Raw genomic sequence first — 18,547 nt, forward strand, 5'->3', positions numbered from 1 at the left:
GTTTCAAAAAGACATAATGTGTTTAATAAGGGATGTGTGGCCTTGAATATACAGTAATACTGAAAGTCCTGTTTTTTTCTGTTTCTTTCCTCCCACAACTACATTTACATCAGTCTTTGTTTTCATACATAACATCCTGAAGGAAGCCTTTCATGGAAACTTATGTTGCTGTAGCAGCAGTTTTAAGTGACCGTGAGTAAAACATTTTCAGTGTTTATCGCTGCATGTTAAATTCATGTCAGTTTTGGGTTCTTAAGGGTGAATGAAGGTATTATACTAAAAACATGAACATGATCTCTAATTGTTTGTTAAAATCTTTGTTCTGTAAGCCTTTTTAAGTATTATGAGGACATCAACCCATAATTTAAAATACACATTATGTCTTTTTCCATACTGTAAAACCACTCTGATTATTATTTTGATTTCCAATCATCAAAGCAAGCTTCTGCTTTTTGCAATAACCACTGTGTCCATTTTACTTTTAATCCCAGGCATGACTCATCCTGTTTGTATCCAGTGATAGTTTTTTTCTAAAACATCATGTCTACTTCAGTAATTAGCAGGTTCTCCTCTGCAGGAAAATGAACTCCATTCTGTTTTTGTCAGTAGCCCTTGGTGGAAGCTGCCAGTTACTGCTGCTCTCAGCTGCCTCTGTGGGCCATAATTGAAACCATTTGTGGATCAGGTGGAATTCTGGGATTCTGGCTTCATCTCAAAATCTGAAGCGTGTTATTTTCTCTCTCTCTTTCCTCGGGGCCGGGGAGACTGTTACATCAGCCTTCGTTTCCCCCCTCTCTCTCTCTCTTTCTCTCTCTCTCTCTCTTTTTTCCATTCCCAGAAAGTCCTTCCGAGGAAGAGGTCAGCGACTTGCAGAGCTGAATGCATCAACTCACAGTAGATGTGGAATATTCCCTGAGACAGATGGTTTCATAATAACAAGAGAAGAACTTGCAAAAGTAAGTTGAATCCATATTTTTCTCATATGTGAATATTAACTCTAAAGTCCATGTCGACTTTGAAGGAAGTTTGTCAGCTCAGCTTAGTATAGAGAGTAACATCATCAAGTTTAATAACAATACATCAATCTATCTATGAGTATAAAGATTAAGAGGGATAAGATATTGTATTATTTGTATTTTATGTGTATTATTATTCTAATCAGTCATCCACATATTCACACTCAAGTAGCTGTTAGACCAGAAAGTTAGTCAGTGATCATCATGTTAGCTGGAAACTCTAGAGAAAGATGCATTTCAGGCATGTGTGGTGTGATACACATGATCTTAAATTTAATGTATAATGTTCCTTTATTTCCTCACGTGTTATAAGAAATAAACACAATGCACTCTTAGTAAGTACTTTTCACGTTGGCACAGAGCTACGCTGAACCCACAAATTTTTGGTGCATGCACCACGTGAATGAGGGTAAGTGCACTTTCTGAGCAGTGAGAGCGTGTTCAAGGTATATGTCAGTGAGAGGCTTTTACAAGGTAAATAAAATGAGAGCTCATACTGCAGGTACTGTGGTGGGAGAGAGCAGGACTCTGGAAGACTGTTTGTGCATTTACCAATGCGGATCTCCACAAGGTTTTTGGGAGATATTTAACTCCAAAGAACCAGTTGTACCATCCTACTATCACCGAAATGTAACTGTTATACTTAATGTATTTGTAAGTAGGCGTAAGAGTATGCCAACCTGAATATGAGCACATATATTGTTTGTGTAGGTGACAGATAAACCCTCTGAATCCTTTGATTCATCCTAAATATAAAACACAGGATTTGGTGTTAAGAGTGTGTTGTTGTGATATATGAAAACTGCTTTACTACTCATCTCACCCACAAACATCCTGAAATGTTCAGGTGTGCAGCTCCCTAGAGAAGAGATGAAGCTCGTGGAGGTGAAGCTGATCACACGTCATGTCTTCTTTATCCTGCTGGCTGCCACTGCAAGAGCTCAAGTCAACCCAGGTAGATATTTATCTTTTACAGCCAAGTCCTTTTTTTCCTCAGAGCAGGCAGGAGTTAAATATCTTAATGGTAGGAAATTTTGGTTGTTGCAGGGATCATACCTCAGATATTTCTCAAACCACCAGTCCACTCCTGCTCATTGCACATGCAGTTAAACAATCTGCATTAGAATGAGTTTAGCTTAGTTCATGGTGTGTGATCAGACCCGAGTTATGAGCCAGTCCATGTGGATGTGTCATATTTAAGCTTAAAATAACCTCTTTATATTCCTGAGGGACAGGCATGTTGACAAGATGGAGAAGGAGAGCAATTTTAGGTGGGTGGGCTTAAAATGCAAGAATGTAATGTGTGTGTTTACGTGTGTGTGTGCATCTATGAGAGTGTGTGTATGCGGTTTACCTAATGGTCAGACAGCAAATATCCTCAGAACAGGCAGACCTTTCACAAGCGGGGGGCATTCACAGAAAAAAAAAAAAAAGTTTGAAAATTTGTAGGCGTAGTTGTAGGCAACATGCACACTTACTCTCTCACACACACACATGGACTCATTTGACTTTTCCACTTTGAATATTTTCACAGTAAAAGGCTTATTTGTTCTGCTGCTCTCTCAAAGAACATGTCAGGGAGTTCAGTGGGAAGGTGAATAAAACACAGACGTCCCTTAATTACCAGGTAGCAATGGTGAGAATAAACAGTAATACTCTGGAAGAGGCAGTGAAGAATCTGGTCTGGTAAACTAAAATTTTGCTTCTGGTGTTGTCAAACTTACTTATATTTGTTTTTTTTATTTTTTTATTTTTTACATGGGAACATAGATGAGAGACACCATATGGCTCTAAAGTCAAATAATTCTCTCACGTGTCTCTGGTAGAAATTCTGAAAAGGGATGTAAAATGAAGAGCAGGCAGCTCTGAGGCCACTCCCTTCTCATTTTGCTTAGACTGGCACCTACACAGTGATGCCTCTGTTTGGCTTTAGATGCCTTTGCGGGGCTGCAGGAAGGGGACTGAGGTGGGGGGGAAGGGACAAGCCCTTGACCACTTTACACTCACCTCCTCACATTCTGAAAATACACAATAAGGATAAACATAGATATGGCATGTGAAAGTACACAGGTTTTACACTCGCATGAAAGACATATTCAAAATATGAGCAGTGTGTATATCAGTGATGCTTTGTGTGTTTGCAGAAATGTGTCGTTATCCTCTGGGTATGACCGGTGGGCAGATTCAGGATGAGGACATCTCTGCCTCTAGTCAGTGGTCCGAGTCAACGGCTGCGAGATTTGGCAGGCAGGTTTGATTATTCGCTTCTCCTCTTTTATCTCAATTACGTGTCATTTAGTTTGGATAACATACTTGAAACATTCCATCAGTATATCATTAGACAGCACGCAAAGTGATCATCTGTGATGATCTGTCAAGTTTTGTTTCTTTTTAATTGATAGTCTGACATCCTGCCCTGGTGGCCGTCGCTGTTCATGCCAAATTCTTTTTCCGCTTATTCCAAACTAACCACTGCTCTGGCTTCGTTACATCTTGCATGCACAGAGGGATTTTTTTTCCACCAGGAAACTGCCTTAGACTTGGGGTTACAAACAGCATATGTGAAAGAAAAATGAATCTCAAGGTCCACTTATTAACTATTCTTGAGCTTTTGTTCAAATCAGATGATCTTCATCAGCATGTGGATTTGGCTCAGTTGTCTGTTGAGCTGAGCTAAGTCGATAAATGGACTAAATGGACCTTGAGAATTGTTTGGTCAACTGCTCTTTCCAAGGTCAAGAATGAACTGAATATAAAAGTAATTTTGGGGTTGAAATTAGGACCAGGTGAGGCACAGATCAACATGTTGGAAATATACTTCTCTTTCTTGCCAAGGGTGAGATGAAAAAATAGATACCACTCCCATATCTCTATGCTAAATATGAAGTTATAGAGCCAGCTGGTGGTTAGCTAGTTTGAAGCTCAGCACATGTGAAAGTTTGATGAAGTGGCTACATGAATAATTATAGTGCTGTTTGACCAGTGGCGATGTAGAGTAGCCGAAGATGTTCTCATGCATATATGAATTCATTAACATAGAAAAGATCATGCATACTGTAGTAGATAAGTTTGTTAGCTAACTATTCCCTCCTCACATATTCCCTCCACTGTCTATTTACTCTCCTCTTTACTTCCCTTCCTGCTTTTTCCCCCTCTACCTGAACTCTTTGTCCTTCCTCTCTTCCTCTGTCTCCTCTCTGATGTCTTCCTCTTCTTCTTTTCAGACTTGAGTTTGACAACGGAGACGGTGATGGGGCCTGGTGCCCTGACATCATGTCAGAGCCGGACGGCCTCAAAGAGTATCTCCAGGTGGACCTGCGCTCGCTGCACTTCATCACACTGGTGGGCACCCAAGGTCGCCATGCCGACGGAATGGGTAATGAGTTTGCCCAGCGATATATGATCAAATACAGCCGCGACGGCAGCAACTGGGTGGGCTGGCATGATAGGAAGGGAAGGCAGGTGAGCACGGATAGATGTTACTGTCTATATCTACTGTTGCTATTCTAGTATGATGTTGTTCTCACTCATCTGATTCAGTTTAGGCCTACATTATCATATCATCTTAAATGCGTCAGTTTCAGGTGAAGAGCTGGGGCAAAAACTGCCATGACAGGTGGGCCTTTGAGACTGGGTTGACTTTGTATATCACAGTATTCTATATTAGTTTTCAAACAGGCTGCCACGTTAAATCTGTGTATTCGAATTAAGATAAAGGGACCACTGATGTTTGTCTAATCTTGTGATTTAGCAAAATCCAGACAAAGCTATTTGTCAGTCCCAGTTATGGTGGCTTAGCTATCATCATTATGACATCCATTTACTGACTTTACAGACTGTGTCGTAATAATTGTAACAAAGTGAAAGATAGTGGTGGCATGTTGCACTTTACTTCAGTATTTCCATCTTAGGCAAGTACAGAACAGGCAAGAGGAACCAGTCTTCAGCATGAAAGACTCACCATCTGGCAGGGAGCAGGTGGGACAGGCAGGTTTAAATACTGGCTAGGATAATGAAGAAACAGGTGTGTGAGTGGGCTGGGAAGAGCAGGGGTTACTGCAGGTGAATGTGGATGTCAGAAAACAGGGGTCAGAGGGAGAGACTCAAGGCATCTGGTGAATGGAGAACAGCAGGAGACTGAATGGCAAAATTAAAAGGCCAGAGAAATCACAACCTTATAAAACATCATGCACTGATACAGATTAAGGTGCTATATATTTTTCACTATTGCTAAACAGCCAACATTAGTATTAATTGCTGTTTACTTACCCATCTAGAAGAAACATTGCGAGATTAGCATCAAACTTACTCTCCAAGAGCTTTCTGAAGCAGTGGAAATTTCTATCACTTCTTTTCAGTTATCATGCTAACTAGCAAGCCCCAGCCCAACCAGCCCGTCTCGTCACTTTCCGATAGCAAGTCACTGTAGTGTCCATTGTGTCCTTAAGAAATGGCACTGCTCATAGGGCGTATTCTAACCTCTTGTATTGTAAAACATGACAAACAACCACCACCACTACCTGCTCCTGGCAAAACATGCAGCAGCAGAGAAAACTTACAAATAGCTCCTTTAAAGCTACAAATCAGTGCATAAAACTTGTTCAAATGAACCCCAGCTCAACTAGGTACAGCAGTAAAACATTAGTTATACAGTAATGAATCAGTTATAATTATCCAATAATATATATATATTTAGTGTAACACACACAGGGGGCATTTTCCTGAATTATGAATATTTTTACTGTTAACACTTTAAGTTCACGTAGCTATTAACACTTTTATTCAAGTAATATTTTCACTGCAGGACTTTTACTGTACTTATGATAGAGTATTTTTATTGCCAAGTATCGCTACTTTTACTAAAGATTCACCACTGCTGATAGATGATGAAGACAACATCTTCTTTGTAGCAGATTTCATAGGAAATGTGGTTAAATTCCCAATTTGGCTTCATAATTTATTTGACAATCACATATTTATGCTGATAAAATGCTATACATAGCAAATTTGTCGTTCAGCAACCCCAATTCCCTGCAGCAGAGTACAGAGTTCTTGTTCAAATCTTTAACACTGTGTATACTTAGATGGTTTGATATCCATCCCTGACACGTTTCTTTCAGTCAGTCTGGTGTAATCTGCCTCTCCTCTGCCAGGTCATTGAGGGGAACAGGAATGCATATGATGTGGTGCTGAAGGATCTGGAGCCTCCCATCATAGCTCGCTTTGTCCGCTTCATGCCTGTGACAGACCACTCCATGATTGTGTGTATGAGAGTGGAGCTCTATGGCTGTGAATGGCTGGGTTAGTCATTACTTTACATTCTCCACAGTGCAGTGTCTTCATCTAGCAACATCTAGTTTAAGTTTCTGTTAGAATTATCAAAGCCTCTTTGACAGTTTTGTTGTGATTTGTGACATGTCATTTTTGATTTTGTTTATTGCTCTAATATCCTGTGAGGAAAGCAGTCATAATTGTTCATTTTTGATCTGCCCCTTTTAGATGGCCTGATGTCTTACAGCATTCCAGATGGGCATCAAATGATTTATAGAGGCCTGGATGTCTATTTTAATGATTCTGTGTATGACAGAGCATCAGCTGAAAGGTCTGGATTTTACTGTTAGTTCTAGGGAGAAAGACTCCAATTACAGAAGGGGTTATTTCTGTCATCGTTATCATTTTGCTTACCTCCTGTGAGTGCAAGCTAATTGAGGGTATAATGTTTTTTCTTTGTACTAAAATAGCAATGAATTCACAACCTCCCTAAAAATACATTTTCAATTCCTCTATCCATCCCTGCACTAGACTAACAAAGGGCCTTGGTCAGCTGACAGATGGCACCTGGGGTCTAGACGATTTCCTCCACAGCCACATCTACGGCATGTGGCCAGGGTACGACTACGTGGGCTGGAGCAACAAGAGCTTCCCCAAAGGTTACGTGGAGATGATCTTTGAGTTTGACCACGTCCGAAACTTCACCTCCATGAAGGTAAGAAGTTCAGGGGAAGAAAAAAAACTTTCCTGGTAGTTCAATGAACAGCTTAACAGTGAAAAAATTGAATATTCTTAAATCTGCTGAGCCACCACTATGCTGAACTGAGCTGTGCTGTGCCACGCTGGGCAAGCACCCATCTTCTCCTAATGCTACTGCAAGTTTTATTGGGACATAAAATTTATAAAACGATGCAAAATAGCATAGCGGTGTAAAAATTACATTTTCTGTATAATTAGCCTATTTGTCATGGGTAAGTGCCATGGCCAGAATTCAGAGATGGATGTTTTTCAGCTGCAGCACAGAGACAGAGATTAGTCATCAGTACACCTGCTCTTGCATCATCTCCCTCTTCAGATTCTGTCCATTTTAAGCACTTTTGCACCTGCTCAGCAGAGGAATAAAATACATATAGATAACACACACACAATGCAGTTTTAAATTCTTTAATCGTGCTTTCCTGTAATTACATATCCCACTGTCACCCCCACAGGTTCACTGTAATAACATGTTTAGCCGAGGGGTGAGGATGTTCAGACAGGCCACCTGTTACTTCCGGTCAGGCTCAGAGTGGGAGGCTGACCCCGTGACCTTTAGGCCCACTGTTGACCGCATGAGCCAAACCGCTCGTTTTGTCACTGTGCCCCTCGGGGACCGCACAGCCAGCGCTATCAAATGCCGTTTTCACTTCAGTGACCTTTGGATGCTGTTCAGTGAGGTGGCCTTCCAGTCAGGTAAAAAAGGGTCAGGTGTGGTTGTAACACCTGGATATTTATTATGCTATAGCTGTCTCTTGTCTCACTTTACCATATATCCTTCAGCTTTGTTTTTCTTCATTTGTTTCTTTCTCTCACAGGCTCGGCAGTGTACAATACATCTCTGACCCCTCGCAAACCTGGACACCCTACAAACACTCTCCCAGGTCAGTTTTTCTTTACGCAGTGGCTGTAATTTTGGTGAAGTGACAGTCAGGCAGTGGAGAAAAATGTTGGCAGACAAGAGCACAGTCTGGTTTGATATATGGTTGCTGGGAAGTGATGTGGCAGTAAACAATACACGGGCTGAAATCTTCAGTCAGCCACAAATATAAACACTTTATTATAGATTTTTCTGTTATATGTTTAGATTATTTATAAATATAATTTTTACTCATCTGTCTTGGTGTTGTACATCTGATGTGCAATGATTTATTTCAATTTAAAAGTGCAGGTAATTGCACAGTTTCAAACATGGTGTCACTAAAATGTTTTTTGGTTAACCAGTGCCCCCTGGTGACAGCAGAAGATAAGTGCCAAGCTTCCAACTGTAGTTGAAATGAAACATGAAGGGGATTATGCAATGAGAATGTAATTATTTGGGGATATGGACTCTGATGGTTAAATCGAACCCACCCCAACTCCCAACTCTCATCTTATCTTTAATAGGGGATGATCCCACTCATAAAGTGGATGACAGCAACACCAGGATCCTGATTGGCTGCTTGGTGGCCATCATAGCCATCCTGTTGACTATCATAGTCATCATCCTGTGGCGTCAGGTGTGGCAAAAGATGCTTGAGAAGGTGAGAAGTGTTTTTTTTTTTTTTTTTTTTTAATGTATTTGATGTGTTAAAATCACTTGATATAATGTGTAGTGTTGATAATCAGTTAAAGGTCCATGTTCTTAATGGTTCAGCCTCAGTAATTCAGTTAGAGGAGCGGTCGTCCATGGACTCAAATTTACAAGCTCCCAAAAATTTGAATATATAATGTCCTAACCAATGGGTCATACGGGACATATGCAATATACATTTTAACATTATTACATTTTTGTAACATACTTTTAAAAAGAAGAAGAAGAAGAAGGAAAATGTGTACAACTTAGAGATCATACACGTGAAAAGACAAATCAGTAAGAGGTCAAGTGCCATGGTTTGGCTCCAGGAGAGGCATATCATCAAATTGAGGGTAAAGGAAATTACATTTTGAATTTATTGCTTTTATAGGAAGCAGCAGTCCGTTCTAAACAGGAGAGAAATGCCATCAGTAGCCTATGGTACACTGATACTGACAAAGTAAAAACACTATCAAACACTGTTTTACCCCATGGTTTAAATTAGGGATTGGATATAAACCTTGTACAACATTAAACATTAAACATCATTAAACATCATGTGTTTTTATGTGTGTAGTGAATTGTTTGGGGATAATGGGGAAAATGATATTGCGCCTAAATGGCTGAATAACAGTTTTTGGATAAATCAACACTGTTGTCACCCAGCAATCTTGAGAGGGAAACATTCTCTTGCTTATTAGCAACAAATAACAGACGTCATCTCACACACTCACTCTCTCAGGCATCCCGTCGCCTGCTGGATGATGAACTCACAGCCCGTCTGGCCGTCCAGACCCAGGCTTTCTCCTTCCACCACTCCTCCCTGTCCAGTGAGGGTGGCTCCACCTCCAACTCCACCTATGAGAGAATCTTCCCCCTCTGCGCTGATTATCAAGAGCCTTCCCGCCTCATCCGAAAGCTGCCTGAGTTCGCTCAGTCCACAGAGCACCTCGGTAGGACGGTTAAAAGGGTCGTGCAATAAAACCCGTGGAGGTTTTTTATAGTTACAGCTGCTGTACTGTGTGGATTTTGTGTTTGTTCCACATCAGGACCAAGCACCTCCTGCAAAGGCGTCACAGCCGGTGGTTCAGACAGTGCCCCCCACTATGCGGAGGCCGACATCATCAGCCTGCAGGAGTCTTCAGACAGTAGCACCTACTCCATCACAGCCGTCAACATGAATCTCTTTGCTGGCACCGATTCATCCATGAAAGAATTCCCCAGACACAAGCTCACCTTCAAGGAGAAACTGGGAGAGGGCCAGTTTGGAGAAGTATAGTTTCAGCTTTGCAGCTCTAATGTTTGTTGGCATTGATTTGGCATTTTAGCAATATTCTTGGGTATTAGATTCATGGGGCTGTTCTCTCTTTGCCACTGTTATATTGATGTATCTTTATAGCTCACATTTTTTAAACTGAATGATAGATATTGTTCTGTGGTGAAAGCACCAGAGTGCGAAATGCAGTAACTATACAATATATGCTGACAAGCAGGCAACACTTAGTGGTATTAAACAGAGCTAAACAGATGGTTACAAGTGTTGCCAAGTGGATGATCGACTGACAAAGTGAATTTTTTTACCCAGGTGCATTTGTGTGAGGCCGAGGGCATGCAGGACTTTTTGGATGAGGATTTGTCTATAGAGGGAAACAATGAATCACCTCTGCTTGTTGCTGTTAAAACACTGCGGGAAGATGCCAACAAGAATGCAAGGTAAGGAAAGTTTTAGACAAAGGTGTTGTGTATAGTTAACAGGCTGAATATCTCTATAAGTGTGTCTGTCTCCAACTGTCAAGCAGTGAATTACAATTGTTTGTGTCCCTGCTGTGCTGCAGGAATGACTTCCTGAAGGAGATCCGGATCATGTCTCGTCTGAGGGATCCCAACATTGTCCGTCTGCTGGCGGTGTGCGTGGACTCTGACCCTCTGTGCATGATCACTGAGTACATGGAAAATGGAGACCTGAACCAGTTCCTGTGCAATCTCAGGCTCAAGGAGGCTGCTGATGAAGACAAGACAGAGCAAGAGGAGAACGAGGGGAAGAGTATGGTCAGGTAGGCTCATATCTAAACATTAAATTAAATGATTACCAGGGATGTAACAAATAGAGCCAACAAGACAACCTTATATGACCTCTCTTTGTTTGTGGTCTCCTCAGCTACAGTAAACTGATTGGCATGGCTGTGCAGATTGCATCCGGTATGAAGTACTTGTCCTCTCTGAACTTCGTCCACCGTGACCTGGCCACCCGCAACTGCCTGGTGGGTAAGAACTACACAATAAAGATCGCTGATTTTGGCATGAGTCGAAACCTGTACAGAGGAGACTACTACAGGATCCAGGGCCGGGCCGTCCTACCCATCCGCTGGATGTCCTGGGAGAGCATCCTACTGGTGAGTTTGCTGTAAGGAGCTTGGGGCAAGGGTGATGTATAAGTATAAGCCACCCATTAGTCAATGCTGGTGATATTAATGCCACCAAACAATCCAGCATCTTCTGTCCAGATTGTTTGCATAAGTCTATGGCAGACTGGATTTTGGTTTAAGTTGTCTGTTCTCTCAGGGTAAGTTCACTATGGCCAGTGATGTGTGGGCGTTCGGTGTGACTCTGTGGGAGATTCTGACTCTGTGTAAAGAGCAGCCCTACTCCCAGCTTTCTGATGAGCAGGTCATTGAAAACACAGGCGAGTTCTTCAGGGACCAGGGCAAGCAGGTGAGCATTACAGGGATTTCAGCTACAAATTTGTTAATGGTCTCAGTCATGGTCAGTCACAGTTTGTTTGAAGTAATCACGCAAAATACTTCATATTTTCCCTGCCTCTGTATCTCTTAGTGCCAATGTTTGCTGCTAATGCCTTGCAAGTTTGCTTTCATGTTTTCAAAAAATGAATGATAAAAATTTACATTTTTGCCTCATGCTCCCAGGTGTACCTGCCAAAGCCGGCATGTTGTCCCGAAAGAGTCTACGCCAATCTGATGCTGAGCTGCTGGAGGAGGAACGCCAAGCAACGGCCGAGCTTTCAGGAGATGCACGCTCAGCTGATGGAGAGTCTGGCGTAGCAGATGGGATGTACAATTTCTCTCTGCCATGCACTGTGTTGTTTGATGTCTTCAGTATGGATTTATTTGGAATTAATTTGGAGTCAGAAACAAACTCATGAAATGTTTTCTATCTATCTTATGCTTGCCACAAGGGTGCTGTAAATAAGAGGGAATGAGGAGAGGGTATACACTTGAACAGAGTCTTTTATTGTAGATAAAATTCTCATCCAAATTAGCACTATTCTTCTATTGTATCCACACCTCTGAGTATTTATTGATTTCTTTTTGTTTCCTATGCTGTGTGTATTTATAGATTACTCTAAGGTAATCCTAGGTTTTTCTATCAATACAGTTGTGAACTGTTTTTAATTTCTTTTCCATACATACAACTAACTCTATTGCACATTTATTAGAGAATGTCAGTACAGTTGTGTGACTGAAATGTTTCAGTCTGAGCAAATGACACGATAATGCCTGTTTTCTGGATGAGAATGTGTTTCAACTATGCAGAAGCTCACTTACATACTTTATAAACATGTTTATGTCCTTTGGCAGAAATAAATTGTATATTGTTGAAGAGTAGCAGAGAACAAAGATTGTTTTAAATAGCTGTCAAACCAAAGAGCCTTGTAAATAAAGAAAAACAAATATTCGCTACTGTTGTCACATGTTGTTCGTCGTTTTCTTCTTTTATTGGAGTTCCACATAAAAGCAGCAGAATATTTCACAAGCGACGCTTTCAACCGTTGCGCCCTTTTGCCGTTTTGGTCCTTTTCGCTCTCCGTAGTGGAAGCTGATTGGCCAGCAGTTTGCTGACATCCAATCACACCACGCACCAGCTCGTGCATATAGGCTGCTGTGTTTACACCCAGAATCGGACGATGGGCTGAGCGTTATGGTCCGTACGCGGTTACAGAGAACTCATACCTGGTCTGAGACTTTGTCCCGGTCCTGGTCTCCTCCACTGCTCACCCCGGTCAGACATGGAGAGAGTTGTCATTGTAACCGGCGCCAACAGGTGGGTCCGCTGATACACAGACACGCAGTTAGTCTCGGTGTTTGACAGTGACGCTTCTCACTATCTGATAAACACTGTGTATTTTTATTTTTTGTATTGTGTGTGTTCGTTCGTTCACTTTACAGTAGAAACACTGTAGCTTCGCTGAGGGAGACATTCCCTCCTGTTAAGAGACGAACTGCTGCTTTGTGACCAGCTGTAATTATGTTACCTGTGTGTGTTTTAGTCATTTTCATTTTTGACAATTTCATCTATGTCAGACATACAAAACACTATCATAAAAAATACGTGTTAAAATAGCATTACATTAAAAATAAAGAAAAAAGTAAAAGCAACAAAATATATTAAAAGTGAAATAATCACAAAGAAAAAATGAATTATATATTTTATAATTAGTTAGGCCAATATGTCGAGCAATATTTGAATTTAATTGAATGTCCGTGTAGATGAGATATTGGTTATATCAGGAAGTGAACCTTACATGTTATTATTTGCGCTGGACAGATGGATAAACTATAAACAGTAATCACCTCTAAAACCATTTTACATTTATGTTTGTGTACAAATAAGTGAGCTATAGAGATGCTGGTATGTGTATGTGTACTTGTGCAGAGAATTTAAAAAATACATGTGGTATATAGCCCACCTTTTTTCTCACTCTTTAAGTTATATACAGAAACAAATATACCAAACATAACTGGAAATTTATCCTTCCTTCTCCCTCTGACTTACATAATCTGTGTGATGATCCCTCAGTTCCTCTGGGAAAGTTTGTTTATGTGTGTGAATGATTGTGTTTGTCTGTCGTCTGTTTCTGTGCAGTGGCATTGGCCTGGCGTTGTGTGAGAGGCTGCTGACTGAGGACAGCCGGCTTCGTCTGTGTCTGGCCTGCAGAAACATGCAGCGGGCCGAGGCCGCCCGCTCCGCCCTGCTGTCCTCTCACACCGACGCACATGTGGAGCTGCTGCACCTTGATGTGGGCTCTGTGCAGTCAGTGCTCACTGCTGCTCAGGAGGTCAAGGCCAGGTGAGAAACCTATGATACACTGACTGCTCAGTGCTCAGTGTTGTATCCATGACACTGCTCATTTTCTCCTCTATCTATGGTTTCAGCAACTATGAATATGGAATTGGAACTGATCAATCTTTGATGCACATTTGTGTTTTTCTACAGGTACAACAGAATTGACTTTCTGTATCTAAATGCAGGAATTATGCCCAATCCACAAGTGGATGTCAAAGCTTTTTTCACTGGTCTGTTTTCCAAGTAAGTATCTAAAGCCAGTTCCTGACTTAGCTTAGCTTAGCTTAGATTTGTGTCTTTTTTATTTTGTATGAACTAATATTGGTTGACAATGAGCTGGCCGCCTTTCTGTCTGTACTGTTGTGTAATGGTGTACCTTCTCACTGCAGGAATGTCATCAACATGTTTGCAACAGCAGAGGGTCTCTTAACTCAACAGGACCGCCTCAACTCTGATGGACTGCAGGAAGTTTTTGCCACCAACCTCTTTGGTCATTTTCTTCTGGTATAGCTCAGACTGCACACATACATGAACTTAAATCTAAAGATAGATGATAACTAATCCCATAATTTAGCATAACATGGTTCTATTACTATATATGTTGTAGCAACAGATTGATGCAAAATAGATGCATGAATTGTCACATCAGCAAGTCATAAAAACAGTGAGAAAACCTGAAGTTGATTTTACATTAAAGGGAAAAGCCATTCAATCAAGTGCTCCCATTTTGTTAGCCTTTCTTGCCCTGTGTGTAGAAATAACAGTATATATAGAGCATAATGAGGCAGCTGTAACGTTCTATAAAAACTTACAAGTCAAATCAAATACAAATCTTGACAGTTTTCTCTTTGTAGTTGTCATGACTTGTCTTTTGGACCTGATTTTCATGTCTTGTGTTCCAGATCAGGGAGCTGGAGCCTCTGCTGTGTCAGGAAGGTCATACGTCCAGGGTAGTGTGGACCTCTTCGAGTAATGCCCGTCGCTCTGCGTTCAGCATCGAGGACATGCAGCACAGAAATGGGACAGAGCCGTACAGCTCCTCTAAGTATGCTTCAGACATGTTGAGCCTGGTACTGAACAGACACAAGAACAGCCAGGTTTGTCTGTCATACACTCTGCAAAGGACTGGCACAGTAATGCCTATGTCAATCTAGTAGTCTGCATTGTCACTGGCCATTAAAGACAATAATAGTGAGAAGAGCTAACAAGACTAACACAACTCTGCAGTGAACCAGTTGATGCAATTTTGGTCCAAACTGTGAAACAGGAAGAGAATTGGCAGGATAACTGGTCTATAAGAAACTGGGCCTTATCTAAATGTTCTTTATTGATGATCTGTTGCACTACACACTGGTTTTGGCCATGACAAACCCAATTTTTAAAGGATTACTCCCTCTAATATAATCCAGTTAGCATCATCTATCTATATGCTCTTTATGTTCTTTAAAATACTGTATAAAACTCAACAAACTAAACTAAAGCTACTACTTTAACTTTATCACAACTTCTATTGTTTACACCCTTACTACAAATGATAAAAAACAATATTTTATTAAAGTTAGGGTTATGAGCATTACATATATCCTTTCATTAAACATTCATCTGTTATAATAGGTATGATTTTTTTCTCCTCTTTGTGACAGGGGCTGTTCTCCTCTGTGATATGCCCAGGACTGGTGATGACAAATCTGACCTATGGTATCCTGCCCTCATTCTTCTGGACTCTCATCATGCCCATTATGTGGTTGGTGAGTGGTATTTAATTAATTCATTTATTATTTATAATTCTGGTAAAAGTATCCCTGGTCAGTGTGAAACATAATTGAAGTTAAATGGAGTTTGAAATGTCTCATGGCTGTGTGATGTATTTTTCTCTTGTGCTGAACAGATTAGGATCTTCACTAACACATTCACACTTACACCATACAACGGAGCAGAGGCACTGGTATGTTGTCAGCTTGTACTATTATTGTCTATATGACAAGCACTTTGGGGATTCATATCTCTACAATAGATGCACTTTAAACATTGATTTTTTTCTCTGGTCTTTTTCACAGCACTGGCTGTTTATCCAAAAACCAGAGTCTCTGGATCCAAGAGCAAAGTATCACAGTTTAACGTCAGGAGTTGGAGCAAACTATACTCAGCCTCGACAGGTGAGTAACTAGAGACCATAGACATGGAAAGGTAATGTGATATGCTGCTGCTTAAGATGCTTTATTTACATGTAGCTAATTCAGATTCATATGTGTTCATGTTTCAGATGGACATCGATGATGAAATGTCTGAGGTCCTCTATTCAAAACTTCTTGAACTTGAGAAAGTAGTCAGAAGGAAACTGAGTGAGAGAAATGCTGATAACAAAGCTCGTCAACAGTACCTCAGTGAGATAGAGTGAGTCTCTAATGGAGAGGTCTGAACCATGTGCAATCTGTGGTTTAAGACCAGCAACAGTGCTCTTATTCATTACATTCTTTCTAGTTGTAGTTTTGAAATATGTTTGTTTTTATATGTGAATGAAACAACCATACTTCCTCTACCTCGGTCGATATCACAACTTTGATTTGTGTAGCGTGATCATGTCGGCTACAGGAGTAAAGCTATTTTTGAGGGGACCACTTGGATTCACTGCACTTGTTACTCTAATGGTAATGAAATAAGCAACACATGACAGTGAAACACTAAATGGGACATTTTAGGCAATTATTTGTATTTAATTTGCAGAATGTTTCTAATAAAAGGAAAAATTATTGTGAAAATGTAACCTCCCATATTAGTCTTCACACAAGCTGTAACATTTACACAAATCCAAAATTACTTCCACAACAAACACACCTAACAAAAAAACATAACTACACAAATATTATTATTAAGTTTTTCACTTTATTTCTTAATTAAATCTAGTCTCAGCATGATGATGAGCTACAAAGCCAACATGAGCATTAACAGCTGTTTACCTACCAGTGTACAAGTGATGTTACAAGTCAAACGTCAGAGCTGTCTCCAGCATGCTAAGCAGCTAGCCCCAGCCTGGCCAGCCTGTCTCATCACTTTCTGATAATAACTCACTGTAGCATCTAGACTGTCCTAACCTCTTGTTTTGTAAACGCATCAATGGCTGAAGTTCTTGGCAAGTGACCATCACCAACACCGGCTCCCAGCCAGAAACCATGTTCAATGACAAATAGCACCTTTAAATTTGGTCATTCAGAAACCTAAATAATGTTATACAGATGACATCTGTCTCAAAAACTGACACATTTTTGCAATAAAATATCACAACTACCACTTTTTCATATTTTCATAAACAACAATGTCGGAGGCATGTAAGATCAATACCAGTCGGAGTCTCATCTGTGTTGCTCTCCTCTTGTAATGTGGATACCACCGCCTGATAGCTGCATCATGTGTCTTCTACGACAGGCTTCTCACATTACTAACTTTAATTAGCTGTTTGTTATGGTTTGGTTTCCTGAGGCCATCGACTAACCACCAGCACTACCATCAGCTGTCATCCGTGGCTCAATTCAGCACAAACTATGATGCACAGCTAGCTGACATGACTGTCTTTTTTTAATACATGAAACAACTGCTGTGTTCTGCAATGGGCCTATAACAAAATATATGAATGAATAATCAGGTTTCAGCTGATCCATAAGGGTGATGTTTGAAACTGTGTAGTGTAAGACAACACTTCTCATATGCAGAAGCTTTGTTTTAGTGTTATGCGCTTAAATTTGAAATTAAAACGCTTTAGGGATTTGCAAGTTATTTGCCTTTTTGCTAATTCTGTTCAAAGAGGACTTTTTTTCATCTGCAAAAACAGAAACATTTCTTTGTCTTCATCAAAAAGGGAAGAAGACATCAATTCATCAGAAAGATCACACACACACATACATAGCAAAAGCAGAGGCAGGTCGTGCATTTCACCTCCAGGCCTTCACTGATGTCCCTCTTGAATTAACCACAGACTGTAACCCACCTCTTAACACCGTCCTTATGATGTCATGGCTATAGAACCCATTAACAATATACAGAAACGCAGTTCAACAGACCTTTGCATCACAGACAGGCATGTCATGTAGCCACAATAAAAGCCATTACTAAAGCAATGCTATAAAAACCCAATTAACACAATTCAATAGGTCTCCAACACTGCTCTTGGCTGGCCTGCTAGATGGCCTTGATCTCGCCAACTCGAAATCTGATTGGTTAAAGGATCCAAGAGGCGACAGTTTCATTGCCATTCATTTTAAATTACAGGGGCCTGCACTGTTGATTCTGACGGCCTCAAGGCAGATTTCTTTTACCTTGGCAACGCGGGGCTCTAACATAAACAGACTGTACTGGAAGCAGTACAACCAAGAGGAAAGCTAAGCGATGAAGAGAATAGACTATTGTGAACATTTTAATACATATAGTACTGATGGGAAAAAAAACATGTATAGAAATATAATTCAGTGACTGTGACAGTGTTTAGGCCAGCAGAAAAGGCCTTGCTGGTCCTGACAGCCCACCACTGAGCAAAAGGGATAGTAAGTCAGATCAGCAGTGATAGAAAATAACTAAGTTCATTGTACTTCCATATTATGTTATTTTATACCCCTCTGCACTTCAGAGAGAAATAATGTACTTTTACACTAAATGTGTCAGTTAAGATGGTTGTGCATACAAAATATATGATCAGGCACAGTAACACATCAGTAGTAATGACTCAATACTTAAACACTCTGACAAAGGCCACAGGAGTACTTTTACTTTTGTACATTTTGCTGCTAATAAGTTGGTACTATTTTATTACAATGCCAGACTTTTACTTGAAACTAAATGTTTTTATAGTGAAGTATTGCTATTTTATTCAATAATA

General features: G+C 40.5%; 2 protein-coding genes across 2 annotated transcripts; both read left to right on the forward strand.

The window, feature by feature from the left end:
* Positions 1-740: 740 nt before the first annotated feature.
* Positions 741-12,296, forward strand: LOC108883796 (discoidin domain-containing receptor 2). Its single transcript, XM_018677278.2, has 17 exons — positions 741-956; positions 1,864-1,971; positions 3,161-3,263; positions 4,241-4,478; positions 6,170-6,317; positions 6,516-6,618; positions 6,819-7,002; positions 7,499-7,739; positions 7,862-7,927; positions 8,430-8,566; positions 9,341-9,551; positions 9,648-9,871; positions 10,184-10,311; positions 10,434-10,652; positions 10,757-10,991; positions 11,161-11,310; positions 11,523-12,296. The coding sequence occupies exons 2-17, from the start codon at positions 1,887-1,889 to the stop codon at positions 11,655-11,657; spliced, it is 2,607 nt and encodes an 868-aa protein (XP_018532794.1). The 5' UTR covers positions 741-956; positions 1,864-1,886; the 3' UTR covers positions 11,658-12,296.
* Positions 12,297-12,488: 192 nt separating this feature from the next.
* Positions 12,489-17,451, forward strand: LOC108883797 (3-keto-steroid reductase/17-beta-hydroxysteroid dehydrogenase 7). The gene is made up of 9 exons (XM_018677280.2): positions 12,489-12,657; positions 13,480-13,683; positions 13,831-13,923; positions 14,070-14,184; positions 14,583-14,777; positions 15,324-15,428; positions 15,569-15,625; positions 15,738-15,836; positions 15,944-17,451. The coding sequence occupies exons 1-9, from the start codon at positions 12,623-12,625 to the stop codon at positions 16,076-16,078; spliced, it is 1,038 nt and encodes a 345-aa protein (XP_018532796.1). The 5' UTR covers positions 12,489-12,622; the 3' UTR covers positions 16,079-17,451.
* The last annotated feature ends 1,096 nt before the right edge of the window (positions 17,452-18,547 follow it).

Source organism: Lates calcarifer, linkage group LG4 (assembly GCF_001640805.2).
Source record: "Lates calcarifer isolate ASB-BC8 linkage group LG4, TLL_Latcal_v3, whole genome shotgun sequence".
Classification (NCBI taxonomy): Eukaryota; Metazoa; Chordata; class Actinopteri; family Centropomidae; genus Lates; species Lates calcarifer.

What these genes read in the sequence shown, in the direction of transcription:
- LOC108883796 (XM_018677278.2), top strand. Translation starts at nt 1,887, where the DNA reads ATGAAGCTCGTGGAGGTGAAGCTGATCACACGTCATGTCTTCTTTATC. An exon ending in TGAGGTGGCCTTCCAGTCAG is followed by an intron (nt 7,740 to 7,861) that starts GTAAAAAAGGGT and finishes TTTCTCTCACAG; the next exon opens with GCTCGGCAGTGTACAATACA. An exon ending in GGCAAAAGATGCTTGAGAAG is followed by an intron (nt 8,567 to 9,340) that starts GTGAGAAGTGTT and finishes TCACTCTCTCAG; the next exon opens with GCATCCCGTCGCCTGCTGGA.
- LOC108883797 (XM_018677280.2), top strand. Translation starts at nt 12,623, where the DNA reads ATGGAGAGAGTTGTCATTGTAACCGGCGCCAACAG. An exon ending in GCTCAGGAGGTCAAGGCCAG is followed by an intron (nt 13,684 to 13,830) that starts GTGAGAAACCTA and finishes GTTTTTCTACAG; the next exon opens with GTACAACAGAATTGACTTTC. An exon ending in ACAGACACAAGAACAGCCAG is followed by an intron (nt 14,778 to 15,323) that starts GTTTGTCTGTCA and finishes TCTTTGTGACAG; the next exon opens with GGGCTGTTCTCCTCTGTGAT.